The following is a 20,992-nucleotide window of genomic DNA, read 5'->3' as shown; positions in this document are numbered from 1 at the left end:
ACATGAAAAATTAAATGAAAAATTAGAGGATGATGCAACAGTTAAAGAAATGTGTTCATTGAAACTTACCTAAATGCAAAACTTAACCAAGGTTTCACAAATAGAGGGATAGCCAAGGTCAACCACTGCAGTGGTAGGAAATACAAATAGAACAAATGATTGGTAAAATGGACAGACCTCATCAGTGACTTTGCCAACATTCAGACAAGCTTCGTCCAATATGGCAAGTATTCCCTTATGTGGCTGTTCGATGAGGTCACATATAATCTTGTTGTTGAAATAGTCTACATGAACCCAGGCAATCCCCTCTTTCATGTATTCCTCCTGTTCCTGTTTCAGGACTAGTTCAATGAACAGTTGCTGTAACTTCTCATTGCAGTAGTTGATGCATAACTGTTCGAAGCTGAAATATAACCAAGGCATATTATAAAGCAATATAACAAGCACCTTGCTGTCAAAACTGAAATATAACCAAGACATATTATAACACAATATAACAAGCACCTTGCTGTCAAAACTGAAACATAACCAAGAATATTATAACACAATATAACAAGCATCTTGCTGTCAAAACTGAAATATAACACAATATAACAAGCACCTTGCTGTCAAAACTGAAATATAACCAAGAATATTATAATGCAATATAACAAGCACTTTGCTGTCAAAACTGAAATATAACACAATATAACAAGCACCTTGCTGTCAAAACTGAAATATAACACAATATAACAAGCACCTTGCTGTCAAAACTGAAATATAACACAATATAACAAGCACCTTGCTGTCAAAACTGAAATATAACACAATATAACAAGCACCTTGCTGTCAAAACTGAAATATAACACAATATAACAAGCACCTTGCTGTCAAAACTGAAATATAACACAATATAACAAGCACCTTGCTGTCAAAACTGAAATATAACACAATGTAACAAGCACCTTGCTGTCAAAACTGAGATATAACCAATTTATGACATATTACAATGAAATATAACACACACATTGCTAGCAAATTTTACTCCTTATTTATAGTAACACTGAGAAACTTAAATTTTGTGATTGGCACCAACAAGCCAAGTAAGTGCAGGGCAAATAAAAAATGTTAGTTTTTATGAAATGTTTATAAAGTAAATCCTCTGTACTTGCTGTAAAATAAATGGGCAACCTACCGATCAGCGACCTCTACATTTCAAGCTTTGCTGCATCATTTGTCATATTATGGTATGTATAACCCCTAATATTTGGCCCACCAGGCAGTGAAAAACTTAGTTCTGACATATAATGTGCACATTATATCTAAAGTTGCAAAATCTTGATGATTTCTCTACATTTTAAGCAGGAAACAACATTCAGCCATTCATGATTGTGAACTGATCATGATTTGTTATATGAGTGGTTTACAACAGAATACTGCTTGACTGCTTCTCTCTTGATTTCTGTCAGTATTTAATACTTGTATAAAGGTCAGGATGGTTAAGTTGTTGTTCAATTGTTGGAGGTTTTTACACTCAGTCCAACACTGAACTGAAGATACTATGTGAATATTCATATTTATATTTTTATGTGCAGGTATTTATATTTATATCTCTCTGGACTAGCATGACACCTCTGAAACATATCTCAATGTCTAAGCTAACTGTTACACTGACACTGCATCATAATTATGTTGGGGTACATCAAAGCTTTAGCTGGCACAGACACCCTTTGAAAACACCATGCTGAGTAAAACATGCTGAGTCACTGAAGCACTGATCACTGTACAATCACAAAGAAGTATTAAATACAGTGATTTATTATGCAAAATAAAACTAGATTACAGTGTTCCCTCACTGCATCAGAGACCCACCATTTTTAACTCGACTCCCAATTTTGACACCAAGGTTTTAATTTTTTACTCAATCTGACCCCAAGTTCTAACACCAAGGGGATTTATGGCTCTCAATCTTGCAATCCCAGGGGATGCACTGAAAGAACCAAGTTTATTCCCCCCCACCCCAGTAGATAAATTACAAATTTTACAAATTTACCAAGACAATGAATTGTACCTATACTTAGTACAACTTAACAAAGCAAGTTGAGCCAATAAAGCATTAATCACTATAACTATATAGCCACAAAGAAGTAAATAAAGAACCAAATTTATTTTCCAAAGAATAATCAATATATTTCAGCTTTGATGCAATAACTCTTTGTTTATTTTCATGTTTCAATGTTACCAGTATTCTGCACTGCTTGAAAATATTCAAGATGAAATAGATGTGAATATCCTGCTGAGTCAAGGAACAAAAAGTACACTGAGATGTAAAACAAAACAATGTATTAGCATAAACGATCAAAGAAGAAGACTACAGAGGTTTGTAAGCATTTGTAATTTTTTAAATAAAACTATTAACAACATAGATATGACACAACAATTTCAGTATTTCATAAGGATATGATGTATTTAGGCTGCTTTAGTGCTGTGTTTCTCTTATAAGATCAAACTATTAAAATAATTTTTAATACTGCAAAATGAGCACACACCCCTTCCAGAAAATATGAAAAGCTGGTATAAAAAGTGCAAATTGTAAGAACCAAAATATGGTACTTTCAAGGGAATTCTAGTGCAAATTTTGTTTCCTTGCAAAATCTGCACATATTTGACAGTATTCAACATTTTTATTTACAGTGATAATTCAAGTACCTGTTGTTTTAAAAGATTTCAACATTTTTATTTACTGTGACAATTCAAGTACCTGTTGTTTTGAAAGATTTCAAACCCATATATATCCAGCACACCAATTACAGTTCCCTTGCCGACATATCCTGTTCCACTCTCTTTGGGGTCAATGACTTCATTAATGCGAGTCACAATCCAGGAGAACATCCGGTCATAGATGGCCTGAAGAGAAATTTCAACTTAAGTTTTATGAGGATTCTACTGAAGCTGTAACCGCTTATATGACATTCTCTCACTGGCTGTGATGACAGTGTAAGTTGGTCTTTCCGAAACAGGAAAATTCAGAACTCAAAAGAAACCATTATCTTAAGTTTACATCCACTGCCAATCTAGCCTGCCTAAGCAAGGAAAAACATATACCATTTTTTGGGGTTTGCTTTAACAACAAAAGTACAAAAAAAAATGTTAGGCTGTTGAGATTAATGTCAGACAAAAGTGATCTCCACTTGGAAAGTGGGCTCAGTGCCAAATGTATATATCATCAGCTACCATTGGAGTAGTACACTCTTCCAAGGATGTAAATGGAACATTGGGCTTAGGAGGGTATGTCCATGTTATGACTGAGTGAATATCTGTGAAAGAAATTTACTTCATCTTCTTCAAATACATTACCTGATCATAAAACATCAAGAGGTCAGAGGTAAAGTGAGTTACATACCCTTACATGCTGTTTTGAGTCTCATGTGTGTTATGTGCTAGGGTCAGCACATGGTCAATGAACAGAAACAGTTTAGATAAAATATTTTGCTCCTGTAAAATATTTTGCTCCTGCAAATCCAGCAGAAGTAGAGTAACCCATCTTGCTAAGAACCTGCTGGGTGACCCGAGAAGCCAGCCTGTCAAACTCTTAGGTGACCTGGAAAGGCAGCCTGTCACAATGCTGATATAGATACTACCAGGTCAAAGTAAGCCCTTTGAAATGATGTTGTTGTTGTTGTGGGGTTTAATGCCATTTTTCAGCACATGATAGGCTATGCATAGCAGCCAGTATTAATGGTGGAGGAAGAACCCAGGAAAACCCCGGGAAGAACCACCGACCCACGAGAAGCAACTGGCAAGCTTTCTCACATACCCACATTGGCCGAATCCTAGACTCGAACCCACGCAGAGATGAGATGGCAGTGATTTGTAACGGAGAGCGCTTTAGACCACTCGGCCACTCTGGGCCCCCTTTGAAATGAAAGGTCTCCAAGAGAGAATGATGCCTCTGACTTCCATCCCATGGCTTTTACGATTTCAGTTAGGGAGCAGTTACACTTAAATGCTAAGTTATTGGCAACTGCCATAATCTCATGAGCTGATACGCATAAGAAATTTATTTACTGTTGGGTTAAATCCCATTAGGCTGAGCAGACAACTCAGCTGATCTAGGATAACAGAGCCTGATTGGAAATATCACCCCTTTCTTTTTTGGAGTCTTAAGAACAAGTGAGATTTCTCTCTTTTAAATAGCTCAATTCATATTACATACCACTTCAGTACCCTGATGGGGTCCTGGAGACAAATTTGGGAACAAGGGTCCAAAGAAGACAGTAGTTTGAAGACAAAAGACTAACTTCTTATGAGTGTGGCCTATTCTTTGTGGTGAAAGTAGTGGCTTTCAAAAGAGAAACTGAAACACCCTTTTGCACATTTTTTCCAGAAGAAACCAGAGACCTATGATGAGCAATAACATACCTTAACAAAGTGATTGTATCTGAAGGCAAACATCACATACCTTAACACATGATGGTATTGGAAAGCAAACCTCACATACCTTAACAAAATGATTGTATCTGATGGCAAACCTCACATACCTTAACAAAGTGATTGTATCTGAAGCAAACCTCACATACCTTAACACATGATGGTATTTGGAAAGCAAACTTCACATACCAAAACACCTTATGGTATCTGAAAGCAAACTGCACATAACACATACTGGTAACTGAAAAGAAACTTCACAAACCTAACACATAATGGAGTCTGAAAGCAAACTTCACATACCTTAACACATGATGGTATCTGAAAGCAAACTCAGAACCAAAGAGATTCAAGGTTTAAAACACAACCAGTGTACTGCTGTGGCCTCATAGGGCCTGAGAATGAAGTATAGGGTATAAAAAATTGTCCACAGCAGACATGCTTAGCATCAGGTTTCAGATGTGAAATTCTCCGAACCAAAATCCTCCAGTCCCTGGACTTCAAATCCTGTATTTTTTTTTAAATCTGAAAGTGCTGTATTATGTTCATTAAATGCCATCATAGATCTGAAAACTTTATCCTGCATATTTCAACACCCTGCCTGCCCACAACCCCCACCCCTGAACTCACCATGCCCTCCAGTGAGTTACTGAGAGGTCAGAATACCCAATCTGTTACATAAATTTGTCTTCCTGCCCTGATGGTATATATTAAGCCTGAACATATTTGTAAATCTCATTGTAATTTGATGCTTCTGAGTGTACACCTTTGACCCCCAAACCCAGAAACAAGAATTAATTAAGACACCTACAACAGAGATTATTACCACACATAACTACAGTTCAAACCTGTCCTGATTAGTCAGCTGACACATATTCACAATGAAGATTCTGATTTACCCCTGGCAACTTTCCTATATAAATATCCTGTATGCAAAGGTAACCTGCCTTCTACAGTCAGTGGTCTGGTGTTTTCTAACCAAACTATGGTTTGTCACCTGTGTGCAGTGGTCAGTTTCAGAAGTGGCTGCTAGTGTGACAGTTTTGAAGGTACAAAGTTTAATGGATTTCAATTCTGGTTGAGATTTTTTTTAAATGCATGGAGATCAAAATTTAAATCCTGCTTTTAAATTACATATTACTGCAATGTTCTTCATGCTCGGAAGAAATCACCTAAACTGTATATAAGTTCCATCTGACCTTCTTATCAAAGAAAATAACTAAACGTGTATTGATGTTCCATCCGACTATCTGAAATTTTTTTAACAAGACTGTATCTAAGCCACATCTGACCTTCTTACCAAAGAATGTAAATAACCATACCTAAGCCACCTTTGACCTTCTTACCAAAGTATGTAATTAACCGTATCTAAGCCACATTTGACCTTCTTACCAAAGATTGTAATTAACCATATCTAAGCCACATTTGACCTTCTTACCAAAGAATGTAAATAACCATATCTAAGCCACATTTGACCTTCTTACCAAAGTATGTAATTAACCATATCTAAGCCACATTTGACCTTCTTACCAAAGAAATTACCTTAACTGTACCTAAGCTACATTAGACCACTGAATGCAAAAAGAAAATAACTTGTAAAACAATTCACAAATGCTAGTAATTAATACAAACTGCAATCTCTTCATGTTTAAAAGATATGGTCCATGGAGCTGCTTTTGTTTTTGCATTCTTATTTTGCAAATTCAGTTATATACAAGTTATTAAAATAGAAGAGAAGACAACAAACAATCAATTGCATCAAAATAATCTTTAACAAATAAAAAAGTGAAAATTCTTCCTAATTTATCTTACTTCTTGCTATGCAATGCATTAGCTTTACTTACAGAGATTTGTTTGATGTACAGTACCTTTGCAAATGCATCCCTGGCATACAAGGCCTCTGATTTTGTAAACTCTTTATTGACAATATTGCCGCCAGCAGCAATCACTCTGGATGTTAATGCCTTTTTCAGGTCATCTGGTGCAACTGATAAAAGTCCTGCAAGGTTTTTCAGGCTGTGAGCATCTCGAACTCCCACTGTGTCATGGACTTCATCCACTGTGTCAAACTCCATATTGCCCTGCAGGTGTAAGAAAAATCCTTAAATTTATTTTCTCATCTTGTTCTTAATTCAAGACCTTGCAACACGTTGAGACAGTGAAAGTATAAAGTGAAATGATTTTGGCCACTGACTGTCACATGTTTGATTTTTAGCTGTTATACGGTAAGAGAAATCATCACTCTCTATCAACACAATGTTTACCATATGGATGGATGTAAAGATGGACAGAGGATGGGATTGAACCAAGATGCCACCAAGTACAGGCTGAATGATAAATATAGATCAAAAGTATTGAGGTTGGATGGTTTTAACAGCGCATTAATCACATTATTAGCTATATAATGCCAAGGAACTGGAAGCATAGTGCCTTTCCCAAGCGCACACTGAGGCAGCCAACCCAGGCTGACTTGGGTGGAAATCAAACCCAAAGACCCTTGGATCGTATGTCAAACACTCAACCAAATAAGGTAATAAAATACATGGTACATTTAACAGGATCAACAGAACAAACACAAATCATGAGATATTGATAATAAAATTCTATTTTTATATTAATATGCAAATGCTGACCTCCCTTAATATACATGAAAAAATATTTAAAGTCTTTTCTTCACCTTGCCTCACAAAAGAGAAATAATTTAGGTATTGTCCTTTATGAGCAATTTCTTTATTGAAATAATATACCGTTTGCAGCATTACACTGAAACTTTATGACTATGTCAAGGGAGGTAACCAGTAATATAAGGTTCTCTCTTGGAGTTTTGTCCCTTTACTTAGCTTGACTGCATTTATTTTTTAAAAGGCCAAGAGTTAAAACAGAGTTAAATATAGAAAATAGTCTAATATTTCAAACACAAAATATGCTTAGTAGACAGCATGCTATATACTTGAAGGTAGATATCTGAGCCAATAAAATGTAAATGGAATGGTGAGTAAAATAAATATAAAATGTACAACAATAGCTCCAAAAATATATTCACAGCTGACAGGAGGCAAACAATCCACATACACAAATGCAGAATTACTGATACCCGGCTTCAATAGGTGACAAGTAAAATTAACTAGATTTGTGACTGTAAAACATTTATGCCCCAAACACAGAAAAAAAATACTTGTCCAAAGAGTTCAAATTGAAAAGAATAAAAAAATAACATTGTAATCAACGATGATGTTAGCTCACCTTTACTTTTCAAGTCTCCTGTAACCACTGTAAATATTATCATGCAAAAAATAAATTAAGTGATCTTGACCCTTTTTCAAACTAGAAATTCTGCCTGACAAGCGATTATCACTGTCAACCCCAAAGAGCCAGATTTTAATGGCCTTATGTCATAGGCTTTGAGTAACTTTGGAGCAAAAGCCAGCAATACAATGTACAGGCATCAATATTTACCTTGATTAACCAACAAAGGCCTCAAACGAATAGCAAGCAGTCCACTCACTTAATTTCCATACTCATACCACATGCAAAAGGTGATAACTGTATGTGTTCCACAGACTCACCAAAATACCAACAGAAGGTAATAACTGAATGTGTTCTAAAGACTTACCAAAATACCAACAGAAGGTGATAAACATGTGTTCTAAAGACTTACCAAAATACCAGTAGAAGCAATAACTGTATGCGTTCAACAGACTTACCAAAATACCAATAGAAGGAAATAATTGTATGCGTTCTACAGACTTACCAAAATACCAACAGAAGACAATAACTGTATGCATTCTACAGACATACCAAAATACCAATAGAAGCAATAACTGTATGCATTCTACAGACTTACCAAAATACCATTAGAAGGCAATAACTGTATGCATTCTACAGACTTAACAAAATACCAATAGAAGGCAATAACTGCATGCATTCTACAGACTTGCCATATGTGTTCTACAGAATTACCACAATACCAATAGAAGGCAATAACTGTATGCATTCTACAGACTTGCCATATGTGTTCTACAGACTTACCATATGTAAGACTGTTGCAACTATTTTCCACAGTGTTTCAGCATGCTTGAAGGCAAAGTTCAGTGTTTTCATGGCCCCCATCACTGCCTTGTAGTCTGACTGGTCATTTATTGTTGAACACTACAAAATAAAACCATACTGTAAGACATGAATTATGTGGACATTGTTGTTGTTGTTGTTGTTGTAGGGTTTAATGCCATTTTTCAGCACATGATAGGCTGTACATGGTGGCCAGTATTAATGGTGGAGGAAGAACCCGGGAAAACCCCAGAAGGAACCACCGACCCACGAGAAGCTACTGGCAAGCTTTCTCAAATACCCACAATGGCTGAATCCGAGACTCAAGCCCACGTGGACAGAGGTAAGATGGCAGTGATCCATAACAGAGAGTGCTTTAGACCACTTGGCCACTCGCGGCCCCCTGTTGACTTTTTGAAATGAAACATGGAATAATTTAATACATGAATTACACGGATTTTGTGAAATGAAATGTGGAATAATGTAAGACATGAATTACATGAACTTTGTGAAATAAAACATGGAATAATGTAAGACGTGGAATACATGGACTTTGTGAAATGAAACATGGAATAATGTAAGACGTGGAATACATGGACTTTGTGAAATGAAACATGGAATAATGTACGACATGAATCACGTGGACTTTGTGAAATGAAACAGGGAATAATGTACGACATGAATCACGTGGACTTTGTGAAATGAAACATGGAATAATGTACGACATGAATCACGTGGACTTTGTGAAATGAAACATGGAATAATGTACGACATGAATCACGTGGACTTTGTGAAATGAAACATGGAATAATGTACGACATGAATCACATGGACTTTGTGAAATGAAACATGGAATAATGTACGACATGAGTCACGTGGACTTTGTGAAATGAAACGTGGAATAATGTAAGACATAAATCACGTGGACTTTATGAAATGAAACATAGAATAATGTAAGAGCAGCTACTTCTCATAAACTGTAAGAATATGTCCAAGACAACAAAAAAATCAATCTTTTTAAAGTTACATTTAGTCACACTAGAAGATAACACTGTGGTGGTCTATCTAATTGATACTCAAATGTTATATGTCATCATCTACATCACTTATTGGTCAATCTAATTTGAGATTCAAATGTTATATATCATTAAATACATCACTTAGTGAATAAAGACACACTCTTCTTGCATCAGTAACATTGACAAAGACAAAATTCAGCACTTTTTATGGAAAACTTTGTGGTGATTTTCTTTTAAAGATTAATGAGAGAAAACTTGAAACCTTTGGAGATTCGCCCTGTCGAATAAAATAGTATTCATCAGGATTTCTGCTTAATTTCATCTCTTCTAGCTTCTGGTCTGGAGTGCCACTTAAAAGCTGAAAAAGCAACAAACCTCACCTTAACAAAAAAGTTAAAATTTTATGAGGAAACCTTTAGTAAATGTAAAGTATGAAATGTTTATGGAAAAAGTTTGTTCCTGTCCAAAAGCTGTAGGAAATCTATGTAAAGATGACTGCAAAGTTTACTGATTGTATGTGTGATAAAATCTGCAACAGTATGTGTGTGTATGTGATCTGGATTTTTAATGTAACTTTAAAATGTTTTGGTCACTATGACATCTGCAGTGTGGCAGTTTATAGTGATGTGTAGCACTGGGGCATCATGCTGCAGACATGTAGCATGATGTCCCACCCAGTCACATTGTCCTGACACCAGGCCGACCAGTCCTAACACTAACCTCTCAATGCTGAGCGCCATGTGAGGCAGCTGTTAGTACCATTTTTATAATAAGTCTTTGGTATGACTCGGCTAAGGATCGAACCCATGACCTCCTGCATCCAAGGCGGATGCTCTAACCACTTGGCCACTGGAGCAGTAATCTGCAACAGTAATATAATGAAGAGGATTTTAGAGTGAGAAATATTGGAAGGTGTTGTGTAAGGTAAGACAGAGCAAGATGAATGGAAACAACAGAATCAACAGTTACCATTATCAGGTTTCAAATCAGCAACATGTGATTAGGAAAAGATATCAACATAAGGGACACTTAGTTGAAAATATGAACTTTGTGGGGGGTCAAGAAATCAATGACAATCTTGGAAAGGGGGTTAAATTCTTTTAAAATGCAGGATCAGCATCATTAAGTTACTGGGTGGTCTGTAGAGCCCATCCTTCATTTAGTAAGGGTTAGTCAAACATATTCTGTATGTATGAGAAGTGGGTGTTGGTATGTCATGCAGTATTTATAGATGGAGTAGAGACAATGAGGAGGGTGGAAGAGGGGAAATAAGAGAAAATAAGCGATGTAGTGAGATCGATGTATGTATAAATAGTAATTATGAAAAATTACTTAGTGATTTATAATAATATACCACTCAGGTCCCCACACTCTGAACCCATGGTGTTATATGGACAAATAAAAATCATGGGTTAGAGTTATATACACAACATACTTTCAAAATGTTCATTTAAAACACTAATAAAACTTATCTGTTTTGTGAAATAATGCCTACTGAAGCGAAAAGGGGGATGAAAAGGTCTAACAAAAACATGTCATAAATTGACAAATGTTTAAACCAAATCTTATACTACTGTTATGTATATTTAATTGTTTCTTTGTTAGTTTTATTTTTTTAATTCCATTACACGCTACTGTCATATAATATTGGTTACTTGATTTGATATTATCCAGAATAGAGTTGAGTTCTGTTTGACTTGATTTTTTTAATTTTCAATGTATTTTTATTTTTTGTTTTTCTCAAAGTAAGAATCTATAAGTTGAACCAAGTTCATACCTGGACTATGTGATATGAAACATGTGTCAACTGGTAAACAAACTTTTATTTTTTCCAGAATAATGAACAAGACCCTTATCTGGGAATCTGTTTTGTATTTTAAGTAGTCATAAAACTGATGCTGTGATAAAAATTCTATCAGTCTTGCTTTCATACCTAGCACTGTATGTTGTGTTATGTTGTGACCAGTTTCGGATGAGTTTAATTTTCTTCAAATTATTGAATTCAAGTGATTATTTTCATGGAAATACAGAAGTATTCTGATATAATTCTTGGACAAAGACATTTAATAGAATTTATACAGAATTCAAAACTGGAATAATATTTTCTGTGATCCAACAAGAGACTGTTGACACATCAATACACTGATGACTATTACTGATGTCATCACCTTCCAACTTGAATTTCATTGGGATTTGAACTGAGATTCACTTAGAACTTTTCATTGATATGACTTGTGTTTTTAGTTCTTGGATTATATTTGGATTTAATTTGCAATACCATATCGGTTTTTTTTCTCATTCTTCACTTTGTGTTCTTGGGAAATAAATTATTTGTTAAATTTTACAAAGATTGTTGTCTTCACTCTTTTCTGTTACTTATTTTAAGAGCATAGACTCCTAACACTGTGATAAAAATCTCAGGTAAATTTACTTGCTTATGAGTTCAACTGCAAACTGCACAGACCCAAGTCAGCCATCATGTGTGCCAACAGATCTAGGTCTATGTGGTTTGTGAGGAGTACTCAGTAGTACAAAGAACAAAGACCAAGATCTGCCTGTCCATTAACTGATGGATGAGCAGTGTCTATGCTGTTTGCAGTTGGACTTGAATTATTTATATGTAAATATATATGGTGATCCCCTTTGTTATTGTTGAGTTACACTTACTGAGATGCATCTAAATACAATTTATATGAGATCAGGTTAAATATGGTCAAATATATTGTGGGCATAATGAATAAATAGTTAAATATATAAAAATCAAGCATGAAAATTAGGTCTCAGTGAACTGGTGTAGGTATGGCAAAGTTACTCTTCCTAAGAAGCATCCACACACCAATTTTCATGTATACTTTGAAACTGTCTTTGAGATATTGTGAGTGTAATGAATGAATGACTGAAACATTAAAGTCACCATAACATCAAATTAGATCAGTTAAAAAAGTGTTAGTCTAGTTCAGTTTTTTTTATATATGCATCCATATACCAATTTTCATGCCTAGTTGACATAGAGTCTAAGATACTGAAAACATGAAAAATAGGTCACAGTGACCTGGTTTTGGTATAAATGAGTTACACTTCCTCATATGCATTAGCATAATAATATTTGTCAGTGTCAATGAAATGGGATCCAAGCTATTGAGTGTGAAATGAATTAATAACCAAATCAATGAATAAAAGAATGAACAGAAAAAAATAATGAACACATGAATAAAAGTATAAAATACTATATCCCTAACACCAAAAAGTTAACATGTATAAAAACTTGTGAAAAAAATTGCTGTAAAAGCTGATGAATCTACACAGGACACCTACATATGAATAGAAATATGCTAACTGGATTTCATTAATCTGTTCAATGCTATTCCATTTAAACATACATGGTACACAGGGATGGCACATGTTTAAAAATGTATGCCAGGAAACTCCAGAATTATCCAAAGAGTTCATATGAAAACAATAAAAATTCTAAATTGCATCTACGGGTGACTATTCTACATTAAAAGCGCCTTCCCTTGGTCCTGTGTATGTTTTACTGGATTAGCCCTCAATGTTTTTTGTGAAATCTTGCAAACGTATTCATTTGGATAGATGTATGTACAGACAAATGGACAGACATGACCAAATCTAGATGTCCTTGCCACAAAAAGTGGGAACAATCACTAAGTCTATGAAGATTAAGCTGAAGAGTTTTGGAGTTACCTCCCTTCCATAGTTAGATGATTTGTTTCTGTATATAAAACAATCAATCCCATATAATATTCAAATAAATGATAAATGCTTTCAACATAATTTGAACCTCACATGTGGTCTACAAGTAACTTACCTGATAGAATGCATGGAAGTTTCTTTCTCCCTTTTGTTGATGCACTACTCTCGACTGAATAAAAAAAAAGTTGAACAATGTAAATTTATACAATTTTATGTAAATATTTTCTCACTTTCATAAAGAAGGCAAATCTGCAGCTTAAAAGTTTTGCAGACTGATGATAAAGTTAATGACAAAGTTCGTTTCAGTATCCTTGATAAATTCACTAATCGTACAATACTGTGATTTTGGAATGCTTCATTATCTTAACAGACATGTCCTAGGTTTACATGTAAGTGACATTTACACTGAAATAGTATGCATAACTATCAACTGAAAACAATAAACTATAGCCAATTTTGGTGGCAGCCATATTGGAATTCTGAAGGGCACCATTTTCATTCAGAATCAAGTAAACATCATAAGAAGTCATTGGGTGAAAATCTTCTGTCAATACGACCATCAATTCTTCTAGATCAGCAGTAACAAGATTTTCAAGTTGTCCACTATGGTTACTATAGTGGATATCAGATCAGAATCATTTTGAGTCAGGACCAACCAGACATCACAATAAACCCATGATGATACAAATTTAGACCTCACTCATATCAAACTCGTCAAAGATCATGAAACAACCCTACATAACAAGTTTGATCAAAATCCTCCAGACATCACAATAAACCCATGATGATACAAATTTAGACCTCACTCATAATCAAACTCATCAAAGGTCATGAAACAACCCTACATAACAAGTTTGATCAAAATCCTCCAGACATCACAATAAACCCATGATGATACAAATTTAGACCTCACTCATAATCAAACTCATCAAAGGTCATGAAACAACCCTACATAACAAGTTTGATCAAAATCCTCCAGACATCACAATAAACCCATGATGATACAAATTTAGACCTCACTCATAATTAAACTCATCAAAGATCATGAAACAACCCTACATAACAAGTTTGATCAAAATCCTATCTTGAGTGTTAAGTGGATCAGCAAACTATTGCAAGATCACCATATTAATCTGCAAGGTCTCTCATTATCAAAGCCGTGCAAAATCTTGAAAATACAGAATGACTTTAAATATTCATGAACAGCAGTAGTTACCAACAAATTCATCCAATCCCTGACATGTTCATCTGCACCTGGTTTGAAGAATGAAGATCTTTTTATCTTTTGTATAGTTAAATGCATTGTCTGGTGTCAAACACACTTAAATCAATGTTATGATAACTCTCTGCCATAGCACAAAATGTTGCACAAGTCATTAAGTATTACCTAACCCAGCATTTCTCTGGGAATTCACCAAAACACAGTGCTAAAATTAAAAAAAGATCCTCCCCCCATACTGTAATTACACAAACTTCCTCTTGTCTCTTAATTCTTAAATTATATCTTTGTGTTTGGAAATATATTGCATGAAAAAAGTTCATCTTTGGAACAGAAAACCCTATGAAGTTACTTAATAGTTCTAAAATTGAAAAACAAGTAAATTTTTAACAAAAAAAAATCAATACTGGAGTCAAATCTACCACATACATCAAAGAAATTAATTTTTTTTAACAACAACAAAAATAACAATAATCAGAAAAAATACAACATATCTTAATAATAATAATAATAATACAAAATAATAATAATAGAAATAATAATAATATTGTTATTATTAATACTGTAACTATGAGTTCTTTCTACATAAAAAAAAACTATTTTCATTGTAATTAATTTCATTCAATCTAAAACAAAACTTATGTCTGAAGAATTAAAGAAGAAACAATTATACATTCAAATATGACAAATAGTTAATTTTGTTTAAAAGACTAAAATGCATTTATAACAATTCAGAATTAAATATAAGCAAGAGGCATGTTTTTTTAGGACTGGTACAATGATCCTCTAATGGCTAGTGACACTCAATTTGGGTTCCGAGCACATCAACAATAGGTCATTTATTAAATTTATTTTTTGTATTAGTTTTGGGATGATTATCTGTAAAAACGCACTGCCATTTGGAAAAAGCCTCAAGCTGTATTCGGCTGGGACAATCAGTTTGGAGCTTGACAACCTACTTCAAGGTTTATAAAGCTGGGTGACATAACTATGTGTTCAAATGCACAGTCCGGACTAGAATTGTCAGACAGGGTATCAAATGTAAGTTAAATACACCATATGGTTTATGGAATAGCAGTCACTTATGCATCATAGTGCTCAATGCTAAGTAACAGCCAATGTCAGTCTAAGCCCAAGTTCCAAGTGTAATCAAAATCAAATTAGAAATACAACCTCCAAAGTGATAGTAAGCTTAGCCAATCAGATCACCTCATTTGTATCCATCGATCTTGCTCATTATCAAACCAGTTTGAAATCTTGGTGATAAAAGCCCACATTCCAAGTTTGATTAAAATCTGATCAGAAGTATGGTTTCCATAGCTGTATGTAGATCCGACAATCAGATACAGCTTCCTCTCATTAATATACACAGATTTCATTCACTATCATAAATTAATAACAGCAGAGTTGCACAATGTAGAACAGAACAATTTAGAATTCATCTTCGTAAAAAAATTTGTGGACTAAATCATCTGAGTGACTGTTGAGTACACGAAATCAGTGGAGAGCTTCAAGACAAATCTTGAACAATATTACTAACTTTCTAGCTGGCTGCCTCTTTCTGGTGCAGATTTATGCCATAACTGGCCCTGCACTGTACACATTCAAATTTATGCCATAACTGGCCCTGCACTGAACACATTCAAATTTATGCTGTAATTGGCCCTGCACTGTACACATTAAAATGTATGCCGTTGCTGGCCCTGCACTGTACACATTCAAATTTATGCTGTAACTGGCCCTGCACTGAACACATTCAAATTAATGTCATAACTGGCCATGCATTGTACACATTAAAATTTATGTCCTAACTGACCCTGCACTGTACACATTCAAATTTATGCCATAACTGGCCCTGCACTGTACACATTCAAATTTATGCCATAACTGACCCTGCACTGTACACATTCAAATTTATGTTGTAACTGGCCCTGCACTGTACACATTCAAATTTATGCCATAACTGGCCCTGCACTGTATACACTCAAATTTATGCCATAACTGGCCCTACACTGTACACATTCAAATTTATGCCATAACTGGCCCAGCACTGTATACATTCAAATTTATGCGGTAATTTGCTCAAAACATTACATGTTCAAATTTATGCCATAACTGGCCGTGCACTGTACACATTCTGATCATAATTGTATGAGATCTTGATGATATAAGCTCACATTTCAAGTACGATCAAAATAATACCAGATCAGAAATATTGCTTAAAGAGTGGTAACAAACTTGAACTGTTGATTCATGGATGAACACATAGCTGATGCATGGCCATACCATAAATTAACTTTGCCTTATACCAGATGAGCTAAAAATGTTATTGTTATTGTTATTGTAGGGTTTAACGCCATTTTTCAGCACACGATAGGCTATGCATGGCGGCCAGTATTATTGGTGGAGGAAGAACCCGGGAAAACCCCGGAAAGAACCACCGACCCACGAGAAGCTACTGGCAAGCTTTCTCACATACCCACATTAGCCGAATCTGAGACTCGAACCAGCTAAAAATGTAAACTCTGGCATGTGTTAACCTACCAACATAATGTACTGTAAGCTTATAGTTAGTCAAATAGCTTAGGTCATCAGGAAAATAAAATATTAGTATATTACTGACCTACCTATTTACAACAACCTCAAATTTAACTAAAACAGTTCAACTGTTAATCTGAACGATGACTTACTCAATGTACTTTTTTTTCCTGTTTATCTTAGATTTCTACATAAGCTGAACCTATTGCAAAGGCTCTTTTTAAAGTGGTTAAACTGTACACCATCCATAAACATGCAGATTAAGTCAACAAAGTTCTACTGTTAGTCTCAACGATTACTTTGTCAATTAAGTTTTTTTCAGATTATTAGATTTTGCACATGCTGAGCACTGGCTTCTTACTGGTTAGTTACAATGGGATTTTAGTGCATACTTACAACAATAGCAGTCATTTTTGCAATGAACATTATGTAATACTGTATAATCTCCCTTTACAGTCACCTCCCTTACGCAAATGCCATCATATCCTGCCAAGATCCTATGTTCCCTTCTCTTCATTTCATCTATATATTTTACCTTGCCTCAACAGCCACAACCAGCTATAATTTCTTTATCCTGTTAGTGGCTGCTTAAGAGATGTGGCATTACATTTTTAATATTTATTTTTTTAAATCTGTTAAGTAAAGCACCTTTTCCAACAAGTAATTGTTAATGTGGCCACCAATTGGGTCCCCTTTGAAGTCAAAATTAATATCCATGTACTTTCCAAAGCGACTTGAATTGTCATTTCTGTTTGTCTTTGCATTTCCAAAAGCCTCAAGGATGACATTGGATTTAATGAGAACATCTTTTACCCTGAAAAATTAATCATCGTACAAAAATTATGTTTGAAACGAATGTAGCACAACAGATTCGGATAGTAAGTTTTCCAAAGAAAATCATCACTCAGCTTCAAGGAAATATTGGTAGTAGTAGTAGTAGTAATAGTAGTAGCAGTAGTAGTAGCAGCAGCTGCAGGTCTAATAACACATCAGTACAACAATGGCAATATTGTGCCGATTAAAAGTAAAGCTAAATATGTAAATATAAAGAAATGCAAAAAACATCAGAAGATAAAGCCTTTCAAAAAACATAAATGTTAAAGTACCAAATCATAAAAGTTAAATGGTAAAGCAAGGTATATGAAATAAAATATAGGTAAAACATGTATAACACCAAAAATCCTTTAAAAAATTGTTATATAAGCTATATTCCCATAAGTCCAACATATTTCAGGTGGAGCCATAACTGAATCAATATGCATTACCTTTATCTCTTTCCTTTAACTCAAGTTAAGGAGTTAAAATGGATTAAATATTTTTGCAATTCAAATTGTAACTACTGTATATACTCCATTCATACCAACCCCACCCCCCACCCCAGGTATAAGCGTAATTATTGTTATTATAAGTGGCAAAAAAGTGTAATTTGGGTGTAAAAAGTGTAATCTATATATTACATGCCAGAATTACAGCACATATGAAAAGATACATTTTTATGACTAACCTGGTTCTGCAGCTGGTCAAAATTCTTGTCACAAAGGGCAAAATCTTTATGGATTAGAACCAGAATACAACCACAAAATATACTTAAAACTTATTTATACTCAGCACTCACTTAAACTAGTCTACATGTGTAACTTCTGCTGAATGAACGTGAATTGGAATTCTCCAATGATCATGGTCAGGTGCTCAGTTTGTAAAGCAGTGTTGATATGTCACTATTTTTGATCTGACATGTTTTGAAGTTTGAAAAGATTCTCTCCTCTAACATTTTCTACCATATAACATACACAACTCACAACATAAAGCATTTTACTTAACATCTGGCGCAATTTTCTTAAAAAATATAGACTGGTTCACCACCTAACTAGCTTATCAAAGTGTACTTTTGAAGAAACCTGTCCGTTTTCTTGGAAATGGGTCATATTAAGTTGCTATAAATATCATAAAAGGAAAGTCTTCTTACACTATTCTTATGCAGAAGTCACCTTTTTAAGAACATTCTCAAATTTATAAGAGTGGAACTAAAGAGATGACAATAAAATGACAATAACAACTTTTATTGCTTTAATTTTATTTTATTTTTTTAATGTTGCAAAAAAGTGTAATCCATATGCAGTCTCGCAGAAAATGTAATTGGCTGAAAAAAAGCGTAATGATTGGCATGTGTGTATACTCACAAGTCAGATCCAACTGAAACACGCACATATCTGGAGCTACCATCACATAATGTGCCTGCAGATCTGTCTATGCAATTTTGTTAGGAGTAATTAGTAGAACAAATAACATACCCTGATCTGCTGAAGCATTATGCGATGGCAAATCAGGGTCTACCTGACAAACAAATATATGCAGTATTTTTCAGAATTCTTTAAATAATTTGATGGTAAGAACAATTTTACTGAAAATAGCCCAAACTATAACAGTGTAATTTTCTGTGACTTGAAGGGATTTAAGATGGCAACTTCCTTTGTATGATAATTTGAATGTAATTCAAAATTAGAGAAACAAATATTTTTTAATAAAACAATAAACATGAATGCTTCAACAGTGCCTGAAAACTGTCACAGATGCAAAGCTTACAGCCCAGGTAACATATTTTTGCTCAAGACAAGTGAATGGATAGATGGAAGGACAGAGACGTGCAACACAATAATGTATCTGCATAATTTATAGCGGGGCATAAAAACAACAAGAAAATCTGGGCCAGCGTGTTGAACCCAGGATCAAAGTGTTGTTGTAAAATGTGTAACCTTGACCCTAAGGTCACAAGGTTGACTGAGCAGGTCACAGAATTTAATTGTCTTTATAATGATTCATTAAATGTATGATCAAAATCCATCATGTTTAGGAAATATAAACAAAGCAATACATTTTACCAAAAGTTTTATGCAAATTTTTTATGACCTTGACCCCAAAATCAAGACATGAGCATGCATGTCACTGACAGTATTGTTATTGCATCATAGTGATTCATTCTATGAATGGAAAGCAAAAATTCTGACCTTTCAACTTCCTTTCTTCCACTGACATTGGTTACTGCAGAAATATATCTCATGATTATTTTGGAGGCCTCTGTTTTACCTGACCCACTCTCACCTGTAAGAAGAAAAAATTAAATTAATCTGAAACTAACTGTATTAATTAATAAACTGGTATTAAATTAATGACTGAAATTGACAGTGACAATATTTTTCTAAGCTTTACAGGGACACGCTACAAATATTGATAGATAATTAGGAAAAACACTTGCCGAACAAGGACAGCATGAAGGTTAATCAGTTTTTAACAAGAAAAAGTGATACTAAAATTTGCAACAAAATAAGCTCATTAAAGATTAAAAAATTATCAAAGTAACATGCCATTTATTTTGACCTGTCAGGAGACATGGATTCTGTCTGAACAATTTTTTGTCCTGATTTCTGAATACTTTATGTACAATAACTAATGTTGTTATCCAAAAACAACAAGAACAACAGCAGAACATTAAGGACAGTGAGATACACCCTCCAAACCATACTGGCCCATGTAAATCTATCTCAAATACATCTGTATTAAATTTTCTGCAATTCAGAGCACTAATACACAGTAGCTTGATGATTGCAACCAGCTGTGTCCTCAGCATTTGTACATTTCAATCAATACATGGTTTTTTAGTTATAAATAGCAACAGTCTACAGATAATGGTCTGTGAAAGAAAAAAATTCCAAACGCTGTGACCTTTACCTTGGTACTTGATTAGACATGTGTCTTCGCTGTTCTTTGCAAAGAATTATTCATTCCAAACATAAATATTGTGATCCTAACACAACGACATCGCAAAACAGTGGTGATATTGCAATACCACTTTAGGCTTATTAGAACACTGCTAGTCCAGCGTGGATCACCAGTGTCTGGATAAAAATATTTACTCTAACTAATTAAGTATCATGTTATGCCAGACTTAATAATGAATAAACATATGAATATTTAACCTTCTCTAGAAAGAACTGGCATTGAGTTTACACCCTATTCTTTTCCATGATTGATATACATGTCTCACACCTGTGAT

At 34.5% G+C, this 20,992-nt stretch overlaps 1 protein-coding gene across 1 annotated transcript in view; it reads right to left on the bottom strand.

The window, feature by feature from the left end:
* The window catches only part of LOC149776206 (unconventional myosin-Id-like), a 148,158-nt gene that overhangs the window by 77,071 nt on the left and 50,095 nt on the right, over nt 1–20,992 (bottom strand). The window contains exons 3-10 of the mRNA XM_089942541.1: nt 19,947–20,040; nt 17,590–17,755; nt 13,300–13,353; nt 9,736–9,831; nt 8,437–8,556; nt 6,276–6,488; nt 2,741–2,886; nt 178–403 (exon numbers count right to left, since the gene is read on the bottom strand). Of these exons, the coding sequence (XP_089798667.1) occupies nt 178–403; nt 2,741–2,886; nt 6,276–6,488; nt 8,437–8,556; nt 9,736–9,831; nt 13,300–13,353; nt 17,590–17,755; nt 19,947–20,040 (1,115 nt within the window). The remainder of the gene's footprint in view (nt 1–177; nt 404–2,740; nt 2,887–6,275; nt 6,489–8,436; nt 8,557–9,735; nt 9,832–13,299; nt 13,354–17,589; nt 17,756–19,946; nt 20,041–20,992) is intronic.

This window comes from Sinohyriopsis cumingii, chromosome 18 (genome assembly GCF_028554795.1).
Source record: "Sinohyriopsis cumingii isolate HCF-2022 chromosome 18, ASM2855479v2, whole genome shotgun sequence".
Lineage (NCBI taxonomy): Eukaryota > Metazoa > Mollusca > Bivalvia > Unionida > Unionidae > Sinohyriopsis > Sinohyriopsis cumingii.
The sequence above is the reverse complement of the archived record's forward strand: the minus strand, read 5'-3'. Positions and strand labels throughout refer to the sequence as shown.